The 22,628-nt window shown below is 50.5% G+C and overlaps 1 protein-coding gene across 6 annotated transcripts in view; it reads left to right on the top strand.

Moving 5' to 3' along the window:
* Nucleotides 1-22,628, top strand: part of LOC109907280 (rho family-interacting cell polarization regulator 2) — an 87,606-nt gene that overhangs the window by 48,544 nt on the left and 16,434 nt on the right. For all 6 annotated transcript variants that reach the window (XM_031793155.1, XM_031793156.1, XM_031793158.1 and 3 more), the window contains exons 7-13: nucleotides 9,693-9,842; nucleotides 9,987-10,050; nucleotides 10,283-10,326; nucleotides 10,629-10,754; nucleotides 20,726-20,874; nucleotides 21,263-21,392; nucleotides 22,344-22,628. The exon at nucleotides 22,344-22,628 is cut by the window's right edge and continues 170 nt beyond it. In XM_031793155.1, coding sequence (XP_031649015.1) covers nucleotides 9,693-9,842; nucleotides 9,987-10,050; nucleotides 10,283-10,326; nucleotides 10,629-10,754; nucleotides 20,726-20,874; nucleotides 21,263-21,392; nucleotides 22,344-22,628 — 948 coding nt within the window. The remainder of the gene's footprint in view (nucleotides 1-9,692; nucleotides 9,843-9,986; nucleotides 10,051-10,282; nucleotides 10,327-10,628; nucleotides 10,755-20,725; nucleotides 20,875-21,262; nucleotides 21,393-22,343) is intronic.

Raw genomic sequence — 22,628 nt, 5'->3', positions numbered from 1 at the left:
TACTCTATTCCAAACTCTATTCAACAGTTTCCAGCTACAATAGTCATTTACAACATCAACAATGTCTGCACTGTATTTCTGATAAATTTGATGTTATTTTAATGGACAAAAAAGGACATTTCTAAGTGACCCCAAACTTTTGAACGGTAGTGTTTAAGTACGCTGAGTGTACAAAACATTAGGAACACCATCCTAAAATTTAGTTGCACCCCCTTTTGCCCTCAGAACAGACTCAATTTGTCGGGTATGGACTCTACAAGGTGTCCAAATGTTCCACAGGGATGCTGGCCCATGTTGACTTCAACGCTTCCCACAGATGTGTCAAGTTGGCTGGATGTCCTGTGGGTGGTGGACCATTCTTGATACGCACGGGAAACTGTTGAGCGTCAAATACCCAGCACCATTGCAGTTCTTGACACACTCAAACCGGTGCGCCTGGCACCTACTACCATTCCTACTACCATTCCCCATCATTAAGGGATCATAGCTTTCACCTGGATTCACCTGGTCAGTCTATGTCATGGATGTTTAGTTTTTAAAATGTTTTTTACACTCAGTGTATTTTATACATTATCTAGGTGCAATTCTGTTCTCTTCGATACTGAACAGCAGTAGAGACCTAGTCCTGATTGTCCTGTTGTCTGTTTGCTTGAGATCCGGGCCTATCCTCCTGTTCTTTGACCGGCCCTCCCCTCCCCTCAGAGAGTACTACATGTGTTTGCTTGGGATCCGGGCCTATCCTCCTGTTCTTTGACCGGCCCTCCCCTCCCCTCAGAGAGTACTATATGTGTTTGATGTGATCCGGGCCTATCCTCCTGTTCTTTGATCGGCCCTCCCCTCCCCTCAGAGAGTACTATATGTGTTTGATGTGATCCGGGCCTATCCTCCTGTTCTTTGATCTGCCCTCCCCTCAGAGAGTACTACATGTGTTTGATGTGATCCGGGCCTATCCTCCTGTTCTTTGACCGGCCCTCCCCTCCCCTCAGAGAGTACTATATGTGTTTGATGTGATCCGGGCCTATCCTCCTGTTCTTTGATCTGCCCTCCCCTCCCCTCCCCTCAGAGAGTACTACATGTGTTTGATGGGATCCGGGCCTATCCTCCTGTTCTTTGATCTGCCCTCCCCTCAGAGAGTACTACATGTGTTTGATGTGATCCGGGCCTATCCTCCTGTTCTTTGATCGGCCCTCCCCTCAGAGAGTACTATATGTGTTTGATGTGATCCGGGCCTATCCTCCTGTTCTTTGAATGGCCCTCCCCTCCCCTCAGAGAGTACTACATGTGTTTGCTTGGGATCCGGGCCTATCCTCCTGTTCTTTGACCGGCCCTCCCCTCACCTCAGAGAGTACTATATGTGTTTGATGTCATCCGGGCCTATCCTCCTGTTCTTTGACCGGCCCTCCCCTCCCCTCAGAGAGTACTATATGTGTTTGATGTGATCCGGGCCTATCCTCCGATTCTTTGATCTGCCCTCCCCTCAGAGAGTACTACATGTGTTTGATGTGATCCGGGCCTATCCTCCTGTTCTTTGACCGGCCCTCCCCTCCCCTCAGAGAGTACTATATGTGTTTGATGTGATCCGGGCCTATCCTCCTGTTCTTTGATCGGCCCTCCCCTCCCCTCAGAGAGTACTACATGTGTTTGATGTGATCCGGGCCTATCCTCCTGTTCTTTGATCGGCCCTCCCCTCCCCTCAGAGTACTACATGTGTTTGATGTGATCCGGGCCTATCCTCCTGTTCTTTGATCGGCCCTCCCCTCCCCTCAGAGAGTACTACATGTGTTTGATGTGATCCGGGCCTATCCTCCTGTTCTTTGATCGGCCCTCCCCTCCCCTCAGAGTACTACATGTGTTTGATGTGATCCGGGCCTATCCTCCTGTTCTTAGATCTGCCCTCCCCTCAGAGAGTACTACATGTGTTTGATGTGATCCGGGCCTATCCTCCTGTTCTTTGACCGGCCCTCCCCTCCCCTCAGAGAGTACTATATGTGTTTGATGTGATCCGGGCCTATCCTCCTGTTCTTTGACCGGCCCTCCCCTCCCCTCAGAGAGTACTATATGTGTTTGATGTGATCCGGGCCTATCCTCCTGTTCTTTGACCGGCCCTCCCCTCCTCTCAGAGTACTACATGTGTTTGATGGGATCCGGGCCTATCCTCCTGTTCTTTGATCTGCCCTCTCCTCAGAGAGTACTACATGTGTTTGATGTGATCCGGGCCTATCCTCCTGTTCTTTGATCGGCCCTCCCCTCCCCTCAGAGAGTACTACATGTGTTTGATGTGATCCGGGCCTATCCTCCTGTTCTTTGATCGGCCCTCCCCTCCCCTCAGAGTACTACATGTGTTTGATGTGATCCGGGCCTATCCTCCTGTTCTTTGATCGGCCCTCCCCTCCCCTCAGAGAGTACTATATGTGTTTGATGTGATCCGGGCCTATCCTCCTGTTCTTTGATCTGCCCTCCCCTCAGAGAGTACTACATGTGTTTGATGTGATCCGGGCCTATCCTCCTGTTCTTTGACCGGCCCTCCCCTCCCCTCAGAGAGTACTACATGTGTTTGATGGGATCCGGGCCTATCCTCCTGTTCTTTGATCGGCCCTCCCCTCAGAGAGTACCACATGTGTTTGATGGGATCCGGGCCTATCTTCCTGTTCTTTGATCGGCCCTCCCCTCCCCTCAGAGAGTACTATATGTGTTTGATGTGATCCGGGCCTATCCTCCTGTTCTTTGATCTGCCCTCCCCTCAGAGAGTACTACATGTGTTTGATGTGATCCGGGCCTATCCTCCTGTTCTTTGATCGGCCCTCCCCTCCCCTCCCCTCAGAGTACTACATGTGTTTGATGGGATCCGGGCCTATCCTCCTGTTCTTTGATCGGCCCTCCCCTCCCCTCAGAGAGTACTACATGTGTTTGATGTGATCCGGGCCTATCCTCCTGTTCTTTGATCGGCCCTCCCCTCCCCTCAGAGAGTACTACATGTGTTTGATGTGATCCGGGCCTATCCTCCTGTTCTTTGATCGGCCCTCCCCTCCCCTCAGAGAGTACTACATGTGTTTGATGGGATCCGGGCCTATCCTCCTGTTCTTTGATCGGCCCTCCCCTCCCCTCAGAGAGTACTACATGTGTTTGATGTGATCCGGGCCTATCCTCCTGTTCTTTGATCGGCCCTCCCCTCAGAGAGTACTACATGTGTTTGATGTGGACGAGCTTTAGGTCTGTGTAGTATAATCTCTCCTCTGCTAGTCCCTGGTGTAATGTAGAGCGGAAGGGTAAATCCATTACAGCCCAGATGAGCCATATCGTAAGAGGATTTAATTTAGTCTTAGAGACTCTCCTTTCTTAGCAGGCCATGAATGCCGGCCATCATTTAGATGCGGTAGATGTGTGTGCATGGACATTATAATAATATTTTGGTTGGGATGTTTTGGGGCTACAGATCCTCTGGGTCCCCTCTTTCCTGATGATGTTTGGATGTTTTGAGGCTAAAGATGTCCCTTCTTTCCTGATGATCAACTCAAATCAAATTGTATTTGTCACATGCGCAGAATACAACAGGTGTAGACCATACAGTGAAATGCTTACTTACAAGCCCTTTAACAAAAATACAGTTTTATTAAAAATAAGTAGATGGGTAAAAAAATAAAAGTAACAAATAATTAAACAGCAGCAGTAAAATAACAATAGCGAGGCTATTTACATGGGCTAGCGGTACAGAGTCAATGTGCGGGGGCACCGGTTAGTCAAGGTGTTTAAAATAATATGTACTTAATAAACAGAGACTAGCAACAGCGCAAATAGTCTGGGTAGCCATTGTTGGGTGTTTGTTTGTTTGTGGGTTAAATCCACTTAGTGAGTTCCTCTTTAAATCTAAGAGGACAAAACCCACCGAAGATTAAAGACACTCTCATGGATAAAGGTCACCCCTCGCTGAAGATTAAAGATACTCTCGTGGATAAAGTTCACCCCTCGCTGAAGATTAAAGATACTCTCGTGGATAAAGGTCACCCCTGGCTTGCCAGCTGTGTGTGTGCGCTCATGCTTGCCTCAGCTGCTATTGCACATTGTGTGTCCCTCTTAGGGTGTGTGCAGTCGAGCCCACAGAATGTGTTGTTTCCTCATTTTGTGCCCAGCCCTACAGTCCAACAGTCCTACAGCCCAACACAGTGTGTTTTCACAGTCACCCTGTCTTTCATTTCCTGGGGTGGGTGGGTGGGTGACACACTTGTTTTGGGCCAGCAGTATGGTGATAATTAATCTTAATCTTTAGATGGGTCTTTTGTCACGTTAAGAACTTCCTTAGTCTTATTACCACAGAAAATAGATAATAAATTAAACCAAAATTATTTATAGACTGTTAGCCCTACTCTGTGTGGTCTGGAGAATGAATAGTTCAGTATATATGCCATTTAGCTGACGCTTTTATCCAAAGTAACTTAGTCATGCGTGCATACGTTTTACGTATGGGTTGTCTTGGGTATTGAACCCACTATCCTGGCGTTGCAAAGTGCCATGCTCCACCATCTGAGCTACAGAGGACCCCCATGCAGTATCATGGTAGTGTCGAATGGGGGTATTGAATGGTAGTGTTAAATGGTAGTGTGTAGCAAGATGGCACTGACAGAGATGGTCGCCTCGCTTCGAGTCCTTAGGCCGCATCTATGCACTTTCGTTTTTTAATGTATTATTTCTTACATTGTTAGCCCAGAAAATCGTAAGTGTTATTACATACAGCCGGGAAGAACTATTGACTATAAGAGCGACGTCAACTTAACAACATTACAACCAGGAATACGACTTTCCCGAAGCAGATCCTTTGTTCGGACCACCACCCAGGACATTGGATCTAATCCAAGAGGCTGACCCAAAACAATGTCGCAGAAGAGGTAGACGGAGCGGCCTCCTGGTCAAACTTCGAAGGCGTGCACACCACCCACCGCTTCCGAGTATATTACTCACCAATGTCCAGTCTCTAGACAACAAGGTGAAAGAAATTAGGGCAAGGGTTGCCTTCCAGATAGACATCAGGGATTGTAACATACTCTGTTTTTTCGGAAACTTGGCTCTCTCAGGATATGTTGTCGGAGTTGGTACAGCCACCGGGTTCTTCATGCGTCGCGCCGACAGAAATAAACATCTTTCTGGGAAGAAGAAGGGCGGGGCTGTATGCTCCATGATTAACGACTCATGGTGTAATCATAACAACCTACAGGAACTCAAGTCCTTCTGTTTACCTGCTCTATAATTCCTTACAATCAAATGACGACCATATTATCTCCCAAGAGTTATTGTCACAGCTGTGTATATACCCCCTCAAGCAGATACCCCAGGTGGCCCTCAATAAACTTCACTGGACTCTATGTAAACTGGAAACCATATATCCTGAGGATGCAATTATTGTAGCTGGGGATTTTAACAAAGCACATTTGAGAACAAGGCTACCTAAATTCCATCAGCATATTAATTGCAGCACTTGCGCGGGCAATACATTGGACCACTGCTACTCTAACTTCCGTGATGCATACAAGACCCTCCCCCGCCCTCGCTTCAGCAAATCTGACCACATCTCCATTTTGCTCATACCGTCCTATAGGCAGAAACTAAAACAGGATGTACCTGTGACTAGAACCATTCAACATTGGTCCGACCAATTGGAATCCATGCTTCAAGATTGTTTTGATCACGCGGACTGGGAAATGTTCCGGTTAGCCTCAGAGAATAACATGGATTTATACACTGACTCTGTGAGTGAGTTTATAAAGAAGTGTATTGTAGATGTTGTACCCACTGTTACTATTAAAACGTACCCTAACCACAAACCGTGGATAGATGGCGGCATTCGCGCAAAACTGAAAGCGCGAACCACCACATTTTAACTATGGAAAGATGACTGGGAATATGGGTGAATATAAACAGTGTAGGTGTTATTCCCTCTGCAAGGTAATCAAACAAGTTAAATGTCGGTATAGGGACAAATTAGAGTCGCAATTCAACGGCTCACACATGAGACGTATGTGGCAGGGTCTACAGACAATTACGGACTAGAAAAAGAAAACCAGCCATGTCACGGACACCGATGTCTTGCTTCCAGAAAAACAAAACAACTTCTTTGCCCGCTTTGAGGATAATACAGTGCCACCGACGCGGCCCACTACCAAGGACTGCGGTTCCCCACCAACCCTTCTCCATGGCCGACGTGAGTAAGACAATTAAACGTGTTAACCCTCGCAAGGCTGCTGGCCCAGGCGGCATCCCTAGCCGCGTTCTCAGAGCATGCGCAGACCAGCTGGCTGGTGTGTTTACGGACATATTCAATCGCTCCCTATCCCCGTCTGCTGTCCCCACATGCTTCAAGATGGCAACAATTGTTCCTGTACCCAAGAAGGAAAAGAATACTGAACAACATGACTATCGCCCCAGAGCACTCACTTCTGTCATCATGAAGTGCTTTGAGAGACTAGACAGGGATCATATCACCTCCACCTTACCTGCCACCCTAGACCCACTTCAGTTTGCATACCGCCCCAACAGGTCCACAGACGATGCAATTGCCATCACACTGCCCTATCCCATCTGGACAAGAGGAATACCTATGTAAGAATGCTGTTCATTGATTACAGCTCAGCATTCAACACCATAGTACCCTCCAAGCTCATCATTAAGCTTGAGGCACTGGGTCTCGACCCTACCCTGTGCAATTGGATCCTGGACTTTCTGATGGGCCGCCACCAGATGGTGAATGTAGGAAACAACATCTACACTTCGCTGATCCTCAACACTGGGGCCCCACAAGGGTGCGTTCTCAGCCCCCTCCTGTACTCCCTGTTCACCCATGACTGCGTGGCCATGCACACCTCCAATTCAATCATAAAGTTTGCAGACGACACAACAGTAGTGGGCTTGATTACTAACAGCGACGAGACAGCATACAGGGAGGCGGTGAGGGCATTCGGAGTGTGGTGTCAGGAAAACAATCTCTCACTCAACATCAACAAAACAAAGGAGATGATCGTGGACTTCAGGAAACATCAGAGGGAGCAGTAGTGGAGAAGGTGGAAAGTTTTAAGTTCCTCTGCGTACATATCACGGACAAACTGAAATGGTCCACCCACACAGACAGTGTGGTGAAGATGGTGCAACAAAGCCTCTTCAACCTCAGGAGGCTGAAGAATTTTGGCTAATTTGTTTTGATTTTCCCATGATGTCAAGCAAAGAGGCACTGAGTTTGAGGGTAGGCCTTGAAATACATCTACAGGTGCACCTCCAATTGACTCAAATTATGTCAATTAGCCTATCAGAAGATTCTGAAGCCATGACATCATTTTTTGGAATTGTCCAAGCTGTTTAAAGGCACAGTCAACTTAGTGTATGTAAAGTTCTGACCCACTGGAATTGTGATGCAGTGAATTATAAGTGAAATAATCTGTCTGTAAACAATTGTTGGAAAATGACAATTGTTGCAAAATGACTTTTGACAAGTCCTAACCGACTTGCCAAAACTATAGTTTGTTAATGAGAAATTTGTGGTTGAAAAACGAGTTTTAATGACTCCAACCTAAGTGTATGTGAACTTCCGACTTCAACTGTATGTACATGTTCTTATTCCATCCCTTTAGATTTGTGTGTATTCGGTAGTTGTGGAATTGTTAGATTACGTGTTAGTTATCACTGCAATGTCGGAACTAGAAGCACAAGCATTTCACTACCCTCGCATTAACATCTGTTAAGCACGTGTTTGTGACCAATAAAATTTGATTAGGATTTTTTTAATGCTGATTTCTCCCCTGGACTATAGCATTGATCAGCAGGGCAGGCATCCCACCCTGACACTAGCAGGTGTCAGTCACTGACAGACAGCCTCTGCCCACTCCCCCAAATCCCCATTTCTCAGATACCACTCTGAACTTGGTGGCCTGAATCCTATAGGGCAAAGTTGGCACAGAGGGTCTGTTTACTGCACTCTCCCGCTGTACAATCCTTCTAAGATATTTGAGCTATATACATTTGTTAAATAGTCATCGAGAGTGTGGTGACATGGATTCGTCATTGGTAGAATTCATTCTAATCCTTGTTAGAGTTCATCTACATTTTCGGGAGTAAGTAGCCTTTTTCAATGATCTCATTGGTTGTGGCTCAGCTCTTTCCAATCAGAGAAGCAGCACCCAAATGAACAGCCTACCACATACCACAGACATGGCGGGGCAGGATGGGAGTGAGGGTGTCGTGGGGGTGAGGTGTTGTGGTAGCGGTAGGGGGACCCAGGGGTACAGGGCTGTTGTGGTTGGGGTGGGGGTGGATGATGCTATGAGGGAAGCTGGGGCAGGGCAGGGTTTCTCTCTTTTAATATCAAACATAGCAAAGATCCACTGCACTGCCAGAACCTGACATCATCATCAACCCTCTCAACTTCCCTTCTAGACGGAGTGTTCCACCCTTGAATTGGAGCTTCCCAGTCCCCTCCCTGACAACTGACAGCCCTTGCTGCTTTCCTACTAAATGCATCTACTTCATCATCATCCTCCCCCTTCACCACTCCTGTGTCTGCTATGATTGTCAAAACGCTGGGGAATACGATTGGCCCATTTCACCCTCTGTTTTCCCCTAATGAGAACCTTAAAGACTGCGATGCATCAATATTTCACAGCTCCACGGCGTCATCTGAATATTTCCTTTTCATTTGGCCCATTCCAGGTCTTTGTTTATGCCTGCCAGACAGTACAGTCTCAGTACAGTCTCAATACAGTAGGAAATTAGGGAAGTCAGCACATTATATTATCACTCAGGCTCATTACAGGCAGAGCGAGGGATGGAGAGAGTTGGGTTGCGTAAGTAAGCAAATGGATCTCCCCCTCTCTCTCTTTCTATTCTGTCTCTCTCTGTCTCCTTCTCCTCCCATGTGGATTAATGCTGACCCACCACAGTGTCTTTCTCTCCATGTTTCTGCTGGGTGTGTGGGTATTAGACAGTGCTCCCAAGCGATCGCTAAACGCTGTCTACCTCCTTTGGACTCCCACAAGCCTCTCTCTCACTTTCTTCACCTCTGTCTTCCTCTATTTCCCAGTTCTATCCCTCCCTCCCCTTTTTCTCTCCACAGTCATTGGGCTTAGCATAGTTCATATGAAGGGGGAAGTTGGGCAGTGTGCTATGCTGCAGGGTTGTGAATGATCTAATTGTGCAGGTCTATGACAAAGGGTGTGGGTCTGAGGCTGGGCAGGGCTTGCTCATCAGTCTGTCAGACATGGTAATCTGTCTCCCCCAGAGGAGGGCTGGAGTGAGTCCTTCACATATCCACCGCCGCTCTCTAGAAATGATCACTCATCTGCCTACTGAATATTTAGTGTCTTTGTGTATGAGGGAGGATGGGGAGGATTTCTAAGCTTGTTTCAAGCCCAGGGCTTTTGTTTATGCTGTATCGAACTTTACAAACTTCACAGGCTGTTATCGGCTGATCAGTGCAGAGTGTGTGGTTTGTATACTTTTATATAGGTTATACATCTGTAATTGTCTTTGATGTGTATACTTAATGCGTTTTAAGTCATTAACACTATTTTTGCTTTAATAGCAATTTTAAGTCTGTATGCCACGTCTATTGGATATGGTTTGTGTGTAACCATCTCCAATGTATGTTAAGTCTTTTAACCCTGTCTGGGCTGTGTAGATTATAGTGTTTAACCATCTGTGTGCTGCGTCCCCTGCAGGTGGATGAGTTGTATGAGGTGTTCTGTATCCAGAGGATGCTGAGAGAGGGAGCCAGTAAGATGAAGCAGGCCTTCTCTGCCTCTCCCTCCACCAAGGCCACCAGAGAGAGCATATTAGAGGTCAACCGCAGATACAAGGAGTACACAGAGGTATGGATGGGTGGATGGACCCACACATAAATAAGCCTGTTCACCGGCACTATACAATCACCCACTGAGATCGAACACAGCCTGGTGTCAAAGTTCGTCTCCAGTTGTTTGTGTTTGAGCTGATCAGTCTCCTTTCCTCCCCAGAATATGAGCACGTTTGAGGTGGAGCTGGAGAACTTGTTGGGGGAATTCCATATCAAAATGAAAGGTAAGACTGAGGCCAGGGGAACTGCTGTTAGTGTAGACTGAAAAACAAACAAGCAATGATTTCACTGCTCAATTATCTCTGTCTCACTCTTTCTTTCTCCCAAACCCCTTCTCTCTCTCTCTTTCTCTCACCCCCCACCCCTCTCTTTCTACTACCCCACCCCCTCTCGCTCGCTGCCTCACTCACTCTCCCACCCACCCCCTCTCTCTGCCCCCCTCCTCTCTCTCCTCAGGTCTTGCTGGCTTTGCTCGTCTGTGTTCAGGAGATCAGTATGAGGTGAGATGAATAAATATAAGACTTGACTCTCTTTCTCTGTCTTTATCATTCCTAACAGGGCCTCCCTGTATCACAAATAGACAACTATATCTTTCCCAATCGGCAGACTGCCTTGAAAACGGCACTTATACATATATAAAAACAACAGTTTCTTAGCTTATATCCTTCTCCTTGACCCTGCATCTATCTTTAACCTGTATCTTTCTCTCACCCCCCTCTCTTCCTCCTCTATCTCTATCCATCTTTATCCCTCTCTGCCCTCTCTAAATCTCTTTGTTTCTCTCCCTCCCTCCCTCTGTCAGATCTTCATGCGGTATGGTCGTCAGCGCTGGAAGCTGAAAGGGAAGATAGAGGTGAACTCCAGACAGAGTTGGGATGGAGAAGAGATGGTCTTCACGCCCCTCATCACAGACCTCATCAACATCAAAGTACAGCACAATCCGTCAATCAACCAACCAACCAATCAATCAACCAATTAATTGTATTTATGAAGACATTTTTAAGTCAACGTGCTTTATAGAACCCAGTCTAGAGTACAGTAACACAGCCTAGAGTACAGTAACACAGCCTAGAGTACAGTAACCCAGCCTAGAGTACAGTAACCCAGCCTAGAGTACAGTGACCCAGCCTAGAGTACAGTAACCCAGCCTAGAGTACAGTAACCCAGCCTAGAGTACAGTGACCCAGCCTAGAGTACAGTAACCCAGCCTAGAGTACAGTAACCCAGCCTAGAGTACAGTAACCCAGCCTAGAGTACAGTGACCCAGCCTAAAGTACAGTAACCCAGCCTAGAGTACAGCGACCCAGCCTAAAGTACAGTAACCCAGCCTAGAGTACAGTGACCCAGCCTAGAGTACAGTGACCCAGCCTAGAGTACAGTGACCCAGCCTAGAGTACAGTGACCCAGCCTAGAGTACAGCGACCCAGCCTAGAGTACAGTGACCCAGCCTAGACTACAGTGACCCAGCCTAGAGTACAGTGACCCAGCCTAGAGTACAGTACAGTAACCCAGCCTAAAGTACAGTGACCCAGCCTAGAGTACAGTAACCCAGCCTAGAGTACAGTACAGTGACCCAGCCTAGAGTACAGTAACCCAGCCTAGAGTACAGTACAGTGACCCAGCCTAGAGTACAGTGACCCAGCCTAGAGTACAGTGACCCAGCCTAGAGTACAGTGACCCAGCCTAGAGTACAGTACAGTGACCCAGCCTAGACTACAGTAACCCAGCCTAGAGTACAGTACAGTAACCCAGCCTAGAGTACAGTACAGTGACCCAGCCTAGAGTACAGTGACCCAGCCTAGAGTACAGTGACCCAGCCTAGAGTACAGTGACCCAGCCTAGAGTACAGTAACCCAGCCTAGAGTACAGTACAGTGACCCAGCCTAGAGTACAGTAACCCAGCCTAGAGTACAGTAACCCAGCCTAGAGTACAGTACAGTGACCCAGCCTAGAGTACAGTACAGTGACCCAGCCTAGAGTACAGTACAGTGACCCAGCCTAGAGTACAGTGACCCAGCCTAGAGTACAGTGACCCAGCCTAGAGTACAGTGACCCAGCCTAGAGTACAGTGACCCAGCCTAGAGTACAGTAACCCAGCCTAGAGTACAGTGACCCAGCCTAGAGTACAGTGACCCAGCCTAGAGTACAGTGACCCAGCCTAGAGTACAGTAACCCAGCCTAGAGTACAGTAACCCAGCCTAGAGTACAGTAACCCAGCCTAGAGTACAGTGACCCAGCCTAAAGTACAGTGACCCAGCCTAGAGTACAGCGACCCAGCCTAAAGTACAGTAACCCAGCCTAGAGTACAGTGACCCAGCCTAGAGTACAGTGACCCAGCCTAGAGTACAGCGACCCAGCCTAGAGTACAGCGACCCAGCCTAGAGTACAGCGACCCAGCCTAGACTACAGTGACCCAGCCTAGAGTACAGTGACCCAGCCTAGAGTACAGTACAGTAACCCAGCCTAAAGTACAGTGACCCAGCCTAGAGTACAGTAACCCAGCCTAGAGTACAGTACAGTGACCCAGCCTAGAGTACAGTAACCCAGCCTAGAGTACAGTACAGTGACCCAGCCTAGAGTACAGTGACCCAGCCTAGAGTACAGTGACCCAGCCTAGAGTACAGTGACCCAGCCTAGAGTACAGTACAGTGACCCAGCCTAGACTACAGTAACCCAGCCTAGAGTACAGTACAGTAACCCAGCCTAGAGTACAGTACAGTGACCCAGCCTAGAGTACAGTGACCCAGCCTAGAGTACAGTGACCCAGCCTAGAGTACAGTGACCCAGCCTAGAGTACAGTAACCCAGCCTAGAGTACAGTACAGTGACCCAGCCTAGAGTACAGTAACCCAGCCTAGAGTACAGTAACCCAGCCTAGAGTACAGTACAGTGACCCAGCCTAGAGTACAGTAACCCAGCCTAGAGTACAGTACAGTAACCCAGCCTAGAGTACAGTACAGTAACCCAGCCTAGAGTACAGTGACCCAGCCTAGAGTACAGTGACCCAGCCTAGAGTACAGTGACCCAGCCTAGAGTACAGTGACCCAGCCTAGAGTACAGTGACCCAGCCTAGAGTACAGTGACCCAGCCTAGAGCACAGTGACCCAGCCTAAAGTACAGTACAGTGACCCAGCCTAGAGTACAGTAACCCAGCCTAGAGTACAGTACAGTGACCCAGCCTAGAGTACAGTAACCCAGCCTAGAGTACAGTACAGTAACCCAGCCTAGAGTACAGTGACCCAGCCTAGAGTACAGTGACCCAGCCTAGAGTACAGTGACCCAGCCTAGAGTACAGTGACCCAGCCTAGAGTACAGTGACCCAGCCTAGAGCACAGTGACCCAGCCTAAAGTACAGTACAGTGACCCAGCCTAGAGTACAGTACAGTGACCCAGCCTAGAGTACAGTACAGTGACCCAGCCTAGAGTACAGTACAGTGACCCAGCCTAGAGTACAGTACAGTGACCCAGCCTAGAGTACAGTACAGTGACCCAGCCTAGAGTACAGTACAGTGACCCAGCCTAGAGTACAGTACAGTGACCCAGCCTAGAGTACAGTACAGTGACCCAGCATAGAGCACAGTAAAGTAACCCAGCATAGAGCACAGTGACCCAGCCTAGAGCACAGTGACTCAGCATAGAGTACAGTACAGTGACCCAGCCTAGAGTACAGTAACCCAGCCTAGAGTACAGTAACCCAGCCTAGAGTACAGTACAGTGACCCAGCCTAGAGTACAGTAACCCAGCCTAGAGTACAGTACAGTGACCCAGCCTAGAGTACAGTACAGTGACCCAGCCTAGAGTACAGTACAGTGACCCAGCCTAGAGTACAGTACAGTGACCCAGCCTAGAGTACAGTAAAGTAACCCAGCATAGAGCACAGTGACCCAGCCTAGAGCACAGTGACTCAGCATAGAGTACAGTACAGTGACCCAGCCTAGAGTACAGTAACCCAGCCTAGAGTACAGTAACCCAGCCTAGAGTACAGTACAGTGACCCCGCCTAGAGTACAGTAACCCAGCCTAGAGTACAGTACAGTGACCCAGCCTAGAGTACAATAACCCAGCCTAGAGTACAGTACAGTAACCCAGCCTAGAGTACAGTACAGTGACCCAGCCTAGAGTACAGTGACCCAGCCTAGAGTACAGTGACCCAGCCTAGAGTACAGGGACCCAGCCTAGAGTACAGTGACCCAGCCTAGAGTACAGTGACCCAGCCTAGAGTACAGTGACCCAGCCTAGAGTACAGTACAGTGACCCAGCCTAGAGTACAGTAACCCAGCCTAAAGTACAGTGACCCAGCCTATAGTACAGTAACCCAGCCTAGAGTACAGTGACCCAGCCTAGAGTACAGTGACCCAGTCCTAAAGTACAGTGACCCAGCCTAGAGTACAGTGACCCAGCCTAGAGTACAGTGACCCAGCCTAGAGTACAGTGACCCAGCCTAGAGTACAGTGACCCAGCCTAGAGTACAGTGACCCAGCCTAGAGTACAGTGACCCAGCCTAGAGTACAGTGACCCAGCCTAGAGTACAGTGACCCAGCCTAGAGTACAGTGACCCAGCCTAGAGCACAGTGACCCAGCCTAAAGTACAGTACAGTGACCCAGCCTAGAGTACAGTAACCCAGCCTAGAGTACAGTACAGTGACCCAGCCTAGAGTACAGTAACCCAGCCTAGAGTACAGTACAGTAACCCAGCCTAGAGTACAGTGACCCAGCCTAGAGTACAGTGACCCAGCCTAGAGTACAGTGACCCAGCCTAGAGTACAGTGACCCAGCCTAGAGTACAGTGACCCAGCCTAGAGCACAGTGACCCAGCCTAAAGTACAGTACAGTGACCCAGCCTAGAGTACAGTACAGTGACCCAGCCTAGAGTACAGTACAGTGACCCAGCCTAGAGTACAGTACAGTGACCCAGCCTAGAGTACAGTACAGTGACCCAGCCTAGAGTACAGTAAAGTAACCCAGCATAGAGCACAGTGACCCAGCCTAGAGCACAGTGACTCAGCATAGAGTACAGTACAGTGACCCAGCCTAGAGTACAGTAACCCAGCCTAGAGTACAGTAACCCAGCCTAGAGTACAGTACAGTGACCCAGCCTAGAGTACAGTAACCCAGCCTAGAGTACAGTACAGTGACCCAGCCTAGAGTACAGTACAGTGACCCAGCCTAGAGTACAGTACAGTGACCCAGCCTAGAGTACAGTAAAGTAACCCAGCATAGAGCACAGTGACCCAGCCTAGAGCACAGTGACTCAGCATAGAGTACAGTACAGTGACCCAGCCTAGAGTACAGTAACCCAGCCTAGAGTACAGTAACCCAGCCTAGAGTACAGTACAGTGACCCCGCCTAGAGTACAGTAACCCAGCCTAGAGTACAGTACAGTGACCCAGCCTAGAGTACAATAACCCAGCCTAGAGTACAGTACAGTAACCCAGCCTAGAGTACAGTACAGTGACCCAGCCTAGAGTACGTGACCCAGCCTAGAGTACAGTGACCCAGCCTAGAGTACAGTGACCCAGCCTAGAGTACAGTGACCCAGCCTAGAGTACAGTGACCCAGCCTAGAGTACAGTGACCCAGCCTAGAGTACAGCCGGTACAGTGACCCAGCCTAGAGTACAGTAACCCAGCCTAAGTACAGTGACCCAGCCTATAGTACAGTAACCCAGCCTAGAGTACAGTGACCCAGCCTAGAGTACAGTGACCCAGCCTAGAGTACAGTGACCCAGCCTAGAGTACAGTGACCCAGCCTAGAGTACAGTGACCCAGCCTAGAGTACAGTGACCCAGCCTAGAGTACAGTGACCCAGCCTAGAGTACAGTGACCCAGCCTAGAGTACAGTGACCCAGCCTAGAGTACAGTGACCCAGCCTAGAGTACAGTGACCCAGCCTAGAGTACAGTGACCAGCCTAGAGTACAGTAACCCAGCCTAGAGTACAGTACAGTGACCCAGCCTAGAGTACAGTAACCCAGCCTAGAGTACAGTACAGTGACCCAGCCTAGAGTACAGTAACCCAGCCTAGAGTACAGTACAGTGACCCAGCCTAGAGTACAGTACCCAGCCTAGAGTACAGTACAGTAACCCAGCCTAGAGTACAGTACAGTGACCCAGCCTAGAGTACAGTACAGTGACCCAGCCTAGAGTACAGTACAGTGACCCAGCCTAGAGTACAGTACAGTGACCCCAGCCTAGAGTGCAGTAACCCAGCCTAGAGTACAGTACAGTGACCCAGCCTAGAGTACAGTAAGACCCAGCCTAGAGTACAGTACAGTGACCCAGCCTAGAGTACAGTACAGTGACCCAGCCTAGAGTACAGTACAAGTGACCCAGCCTAGAGTACAGTACAGTGACCCAGCCTAGAGTACAGTACAGTGACCCAGCCTAGAGTACAGTACAGTGACCCAGCCTAGAGTACAGTACAGTGACCCAGCCTAGAGTACAGTACAGTGACCCCAGCCTAGAGTACAGTACAGTGACCCAGCCTAGAGTACAGTACAGTGACCCAGCCTAGTACAGTACAGTGACCCAGCCTAGAGTACAGTACAGTGACCCAGCCTAGAGTACAGTACAGTGACCCAGCCTAGAGTACAGTACAGTGACCCAGCCTAGAGTACAGTACAGTGACCCAGCCTAGAGTACAGTACAGTGACCCAGCCTAGAGTACAGTACAGTGGACCCAGCCTAGAGTACAGTACAGTGACCCAGCCTAGAGTACAGTACAGTGACCCAGCCTAGAGTACAGTACAGTGACCCAGCCTAGAGTACAGTACAGTGACCCAGCCTAGAGTACAGTACAGTGACCCAGCCTAGAGCACAGTGACCCAGCCTAGAGCACAGTGACCCAGCCTAGAGCACAGTGACCCAGCTAGAGCACTGTGACCCAGCCTAGAGCACTGTGACCCAGCCTAGAGCACAGTGACCCAGCCTAGAGCACAGTGACCCAGCCTAGAGCACAGTGACCCAGCCTAGAGCACAGTGACCCAGCCTAGAGCACAGTGACCCAGCCTAGAGTACAGTGACCCAGCCTAGAGTACAGTACAGTGACCCAGCCTAGAGTACAGTACAGTGACCCAGCCTAGAGTACAGTACAGTGGCCCAGCCTAGAGTACAGTACAGTGGCCCAGCCTAGAGTACAGTACAGTGGCCCAGCCTAGAGTACAGTACAGTGGCCCAGCCTAGAGTACAGTACAGTGGCCCTGCCTAGAGTACAGTACAGTGGCCCAGCCTAGAGTACAGTACAGTGACCCAGCCTAGAGTACAGTACAGTGACCTAGCCTAGAGCACAGTGACCCAGCCTAGAGCACAGTGACCCAGCCTAGAGCACAGTGACCCAGCCTAGAGCACAGTGACCCAGCCTAGAGCACAGTGACCCAGCCTAGAGCACAGTGACCCAGCCTAGAGCACTGTGACCCAGCCTAGAGCACTGTGACCCAGCCTAGAGCACAGTGACCCAGCCTAGAGCACAGTGACCCAGCCTAGAGCACAGTGACCCAGCCTAGAGCACAGTGACCCAGCCTAGAGCACTGTGACCCAGCCTAGAGCACTGTGACCCAGCCTAGAGCACTGTGACCCAGCCTAGAGCACTGTGACCCAGCCTAGAGCACAGTGACCCAGCCTAGAGCACAGTGACCCAGCCTAGAGTACAGTACAGTGACCTAGCCTAGAGCACAGTGACCCATCCTAGAGCACAGTGACCCATCCTAGAGCACAGTGACCCATCCTAGAGCACAGTGACCCAGCCTAGAGCACAGTGACCCAGCCTAGAGCACAGTGACCCAGCCTAGAGCACAGTGACCCAGCCTAGAGCACTGTGACCCAGCCTAGAGCACTGTGACCCAGCCTAGAGCACAGTGACCCAGCCTAGAGCACAGTGACCCAGCCTAGAGCACAGTGACCCAGCCTAGAGTACAGTACAGTGACCTAGCCTAGAGCACAGTGACCCATCCTAGAGCACAGTGACCCATCCTAGAGCACAGTGACCCAGCCTAGAGCACAGTGACCCAGCCTAGAGCACAGTGACCCAGCCTAGAGCACAGTGACCCAGCCTAGAGTTCAGTACAGTGACCCAGCCTAAAGTACAGTACAGTGACCCAGCCTAGAGTACAGTACAGTGACCCAGCCTAGAGTACAGTACAGTGACCCAGCCTAGAGTACAGTACAGTGACCCAGCCTAGAGTACAGTACAGTGACCCAGCCTAGAGTACAGTACAGTGACCCAGCCTAGAGTACAATACATTGACCCAGCCTAGAGTACAGTACATTGACCCAGCCTAAAGTACAGTACAGTGACCCAGCCTAGAGTACAGTACAGTGACCCAGCCTAGAGTACAGTACAGTGACCCAGCCTAGAGTACAGTACAGTGACCCAGCCTAGAGTACAGTACAGTGACCCAGCCTAGAGTACAGTACAGTGACCCAGCCTAGAGTACAGTACAGTGACCTAGCCTAGAGCACAGTGACCCAGCCTAGAGTACAGTACAGTACAGTGACCTAGCCTAGAGCACAGTGACCCAGACTAGAGCACAGTGACCCAGCCTAGAGCACTGTGACCCAGCCTAGAGCACAGTGACCCAGCCTAGAGCACAGTGACCCAGCCTAGAGCACTGTGACCCAGCCTAGAGCACAGTGACCCAGCCTAGAGCACAGTGACCCAGCCTAGAGCACAGTGACCCAGCCTAGAGCACTGTGACCCAGCCTAGAGCACAGTGACCCAGCCTAGAGCACAGTGACCCAGCCTAGAGCACAGTGACCCAGCCTAGAGCACAGTGACCCAGCCTAGAGCACAGTGACCCAGCCTAGAGCACAGTGACCCAGCCTAGAGTACAGTACAGTGACCCAGCCTAAAGTACAGTACAGTAACCCAGCCTAGAATACACTGACCCAGCCTAGAGTACAGTGACCCAGCCTAGAGTACAGTGACCCAGCCTAGAGCACAGTGACCCAGCCTAGAGCAACAGTGACCCAGCCTAGAGCACAGTGACCCAGCCTAGAGCACAGTGACCCCTAAGCCAGTGACCCAGCCTAGAGCACAGTGACCCAGCCTAGGGCACAGTGACCCAGCCTAGGGCACAGTGACCCAGCCTAGAGCACAGTGACCCAGCCTAGGGCATAGTGACCCAGCCTAGAACACAGTGACCCAGCCTAGAGCACAGTGACCCAGCCTAGAGCACAGTGACCCAGCCTAGAGTACAGTACAGTGACCTAGCCTAGAGCACAGTGACCCATCCTAGAGCACAGTGACCCATCCTAGAGCACAGTGACCCAGCCTAGAGCACAGTGACCCAGCCTAGAGCACAGTGACCCAGCCTAGAGCACAGTGACCCAGCCTAGAGTTCAGTACAGTGACCCAGCCTAAAGTACAGTACAGTGACCCAGCCTAGAGTACAGTACAGTGACCCAGCCTAGAGTACAGTACAGTGACCCAGCCTAGAGTACAGTACAGTGACCCAGCCTAGAGTACAGTACAGTGACCCAGCCTAGAGTACAGTACAGTGACCCAGCCTAGAGTACAATACATTGACCCAGCCTAGAGCACAGTGACCCAGCCTAGAGCACAGTGACCCAGCCTAGAGTTCAGTACAGTGACCCAGCCTAAAGTACAGTACAGTGACCCAGCCTAGAGTACAGTACAGTGACTCAGCCTAGAGTACAGTACAGTGACCCAGCCTAGAGTACAGTACAGTGACCCAGCCTAGAGTACAGTACAGTGACCTAGCCTAGAGCACAGTGACTCAGCCTAGAGTACAGTACAGTGACCTAGCCTAGAGCACAGTGACCCAGACTAGAGCACAGTGACCCAGCCTAGAGCACTGTGACCCAGCCTAGAGCACAGTGACCCAGCCTAGAGCACAGTGACCCAGCCTAGAGCACAGTGACCCAGCCTAGAGCACTGTGACCCAGCCTAGAGCACAGTGACCCAAGCCTAGAGCACAGTGACCCAGCCTAGAGCACAGTGACCCAGCCTAGAGCACAGTGACCCAGCCTAGAGCACAGTGACCCAGCCTAGAGCACAGTGACCCAGCCTAGAGCACAGTGACCCAGCCTAGAGCACAGTGACCCAGCCTAGAGTACAGTACAGTGACCCAGCCTAAAGTACAGTACAGTAACCCAGCCTAGAATACACTGACCCAGCCTAGAGTACAGTGACCCAGCCTAGAGTACAGTGACCCAGCCTAGAGCACAGTGACCCAGCCTAGAGCACAGTGACCCAGCCTAGAGCACAGTGACCCAGCCTAGAGCACAGTGACCCAGCCTAGAGCACAGTGACCCAGCCTAGAGCACAGTGACCCAGCCTAGAGCACAGTGACCCAGCCTAGAGCACAGTGACCCAGCCTAGAGCACAGTGACCCAGCCTAGGCACAGTGACCCAGCCTAGAGCACAGTGACCCAGCCTAGGGCATAGTGACCCAGCCTAGAACACAGTGACCCAGCCTAGAGCACAGTGACCCAGCCTAGAGCACAGTGACCCAGCCTAGGGCACAGTGACCCAGCCTAGAGCACAGTGACCCAGCCTAGGGCACAGTGACCCAGCCTAGGGCACAGTGACCCAGCCTAGAGCACAGTGACCCAGCCTAGAGCACAGTGACCCAGCCTAGGGCACAGTGACCCAGCCTAGAGCACAGTGACCCAGCCTAGAGCACAGTGACCCAGCCTAGAGTACAGTGACCCAGCCTAGAGCACAGTGACCCAGCCTAGGGCAGTGGAGTTCAGTCCTGGTCTTGGGGAACCACAGAGCGTGCAGGCTTTTGTTCTAGCCCAGCACTAACCCACCTGAATCACCCTCTAACTTCCTGTCTTGACGGAGCTGAACAGGTCTAGCCACTCACATCTTGGTGGGCAGTGTGACCTTGCTTCCTTTCTCTGGTCCAATTAGCTCTAATGTCCTGTCTCTTGTCCAATCAGGTTACCGAGCTGAAGGGTTTAGCCACTCACATCCTAGTGGGCAGTGTGATCTGTGAGACCAAGGACCTGTTCACGGCCATGCCTCAAGTGGTGGCTGTCGATGTCAACGACCTGGGAACAATCAAACTCAATCTGGAGGTCACATGGTTGTAAGTGGACTTAATTAAATGTCTCTGTGAGTGATGGATATATTTTTACATTATGGTTAGTGACAGTTTCATCAGAATCAGAGGAATGTCACAGAGGGAGGTCACAGAAAGTTATTGGTGTGGTGCAAGGAGCAGAAAAACATGAACAACATGGAAACAGCAAATGAAACTGAAACAAACCATATTGTAGGACATTATAAACTACACAATACATACTACAGTGGTTAGTTACATCAGTGTACGTTGACTACATTAAGTTATACTCTAACGCTGTCCTCTTCTGGAGAATCTGGGTGTCTGCTCCAGTGTTACAGCATTACCATAGTACTGTAGTTCATAGTTCTCTAATGGACTTCCCCTCCTGTCTCTCTGTCCTCCCCCCATGCAGTCCGTTCGATGTGGAGGACCTGACTCTCTCTTCAGGGAACGTGAGCAAGGCCACCGCCCTGCAGAGACGGGTGTCTGTCTACAGCCAGGGCACGCCAGAGACACCCACCTTCCAGGACCAGTCCTTCTTTGTGAGTCCCAGTCAGAGCGTCCTCTCCCTGGGGTGGGATAGGGGAGAGGAGTGGGTGTATGGCTTATAGCACAGCATCCTGCATACTAGCACCTGCTTGCTCACAACACAGGATCCCTCGTTGCACTAACCCTGGAACCCACTTACCCAGGATTGCTTTAAACTGTGAAACTGTGATTGTCTATGTATTCAACGTATATGTGTCTGTGTATGCTAACAAAGCAATGGTTGAGTCTGACTAACCCTAACCCACCCGCCACACCCTCCTTGCTCCCCATCCTCCCTCTAACCCCCCTCCCTCTCACTCCCTGCCTCCCTCCCTCCACCCACCCCTGCTCCCTCCCTCGTACCACCCCCCCAACCCTGCACCCATTCCTCCTCCCTCCACCCCCTGCTACCTGTGAGTGGTAAAGGAGTGGCACCCCCGCCCCACCCCAACCCAGCATCGCTTCTCCTTCTTCCACGCCCTGAGGAACTCCCTGTTAGAGAAGCTGAGACGCAGTCGCTCCTTTGGCGACCTGGCCTCCCTCCGCCCCAGGCCCAAGTCCAGGCTGGAGGTCTATGTGAGTGAGGTCTGCTACGCTAGTACTAGCCCCGTTTACCCCTGCCTGTGTGCCTTTGCCTGCTTATTTGTTTGCATGGAGTGGCTTGTATCAGCCTGTGTTCACATCCCAGACTGACACAACAGTAGGAGGAGGGAAAGAGGAGGAGGCTGTGATGTCACTAGACTATTGGAGCACCTACAGGCTCTCTCTCCTCTCATCTGACTCTCTCTCTCTATATATCTCTCCTCTCATCTGACTCTCTCTCTCTCTATATATCTCTCTCTCTCCTCTCATCTGACTCTCTCTCTCTATATATCTCTCTCTCTCCTCTCATCTGACTCTCTCTCTATATATATCTCTCTCCTCTCATCTGACTCTCTCTCCCCCCTCTTTCTCTCCCTCTCCAGTCCACCCTCCCTGATGACGTCTTTGAGAATGGTGGGTGTGGCAACTCTGAGTGCAAGCGCCTCTCCTTCACCTTTTCCGATACGTCAGTCTCCTCCCTCAGCCCAAGCCTCGCCCCAGGCCAGTCCAACCCCGAAATCACTGTCACGCCGCCTGACACGAACCATTGGCCTCAAATACCCCCCAGGGAAGACAAAGGGGTAGAAGAGATGGTTCGGGTGCATGCAGACGTAGTGGAAGAGGAGGGTGAGGAGGAAGAGGAGAGTGGTGACAGTGGCGGTAGCGTG

Source organism: Oncorhynchus kisutch, linkage group LG17, assembly GCF_002021735.2.
Source record: "Oncorhynchus kisutch isolate 150728-3 linkage group LG17, Okis_V2, whole genome shotgun sequence".
In the NCBI taxonomy this organism is placed as follows: Eukaryota; Metazoa; Chordata; class Actinopteri; order Salmoniformes; family Salmonidae; genus Oncorhynchus; species Oncorhynchus kisutch.
Note: the sequence above shows the minus strand (reverse complement) of the source record. Positions and strands in the feature narration are given on the sequence as shown.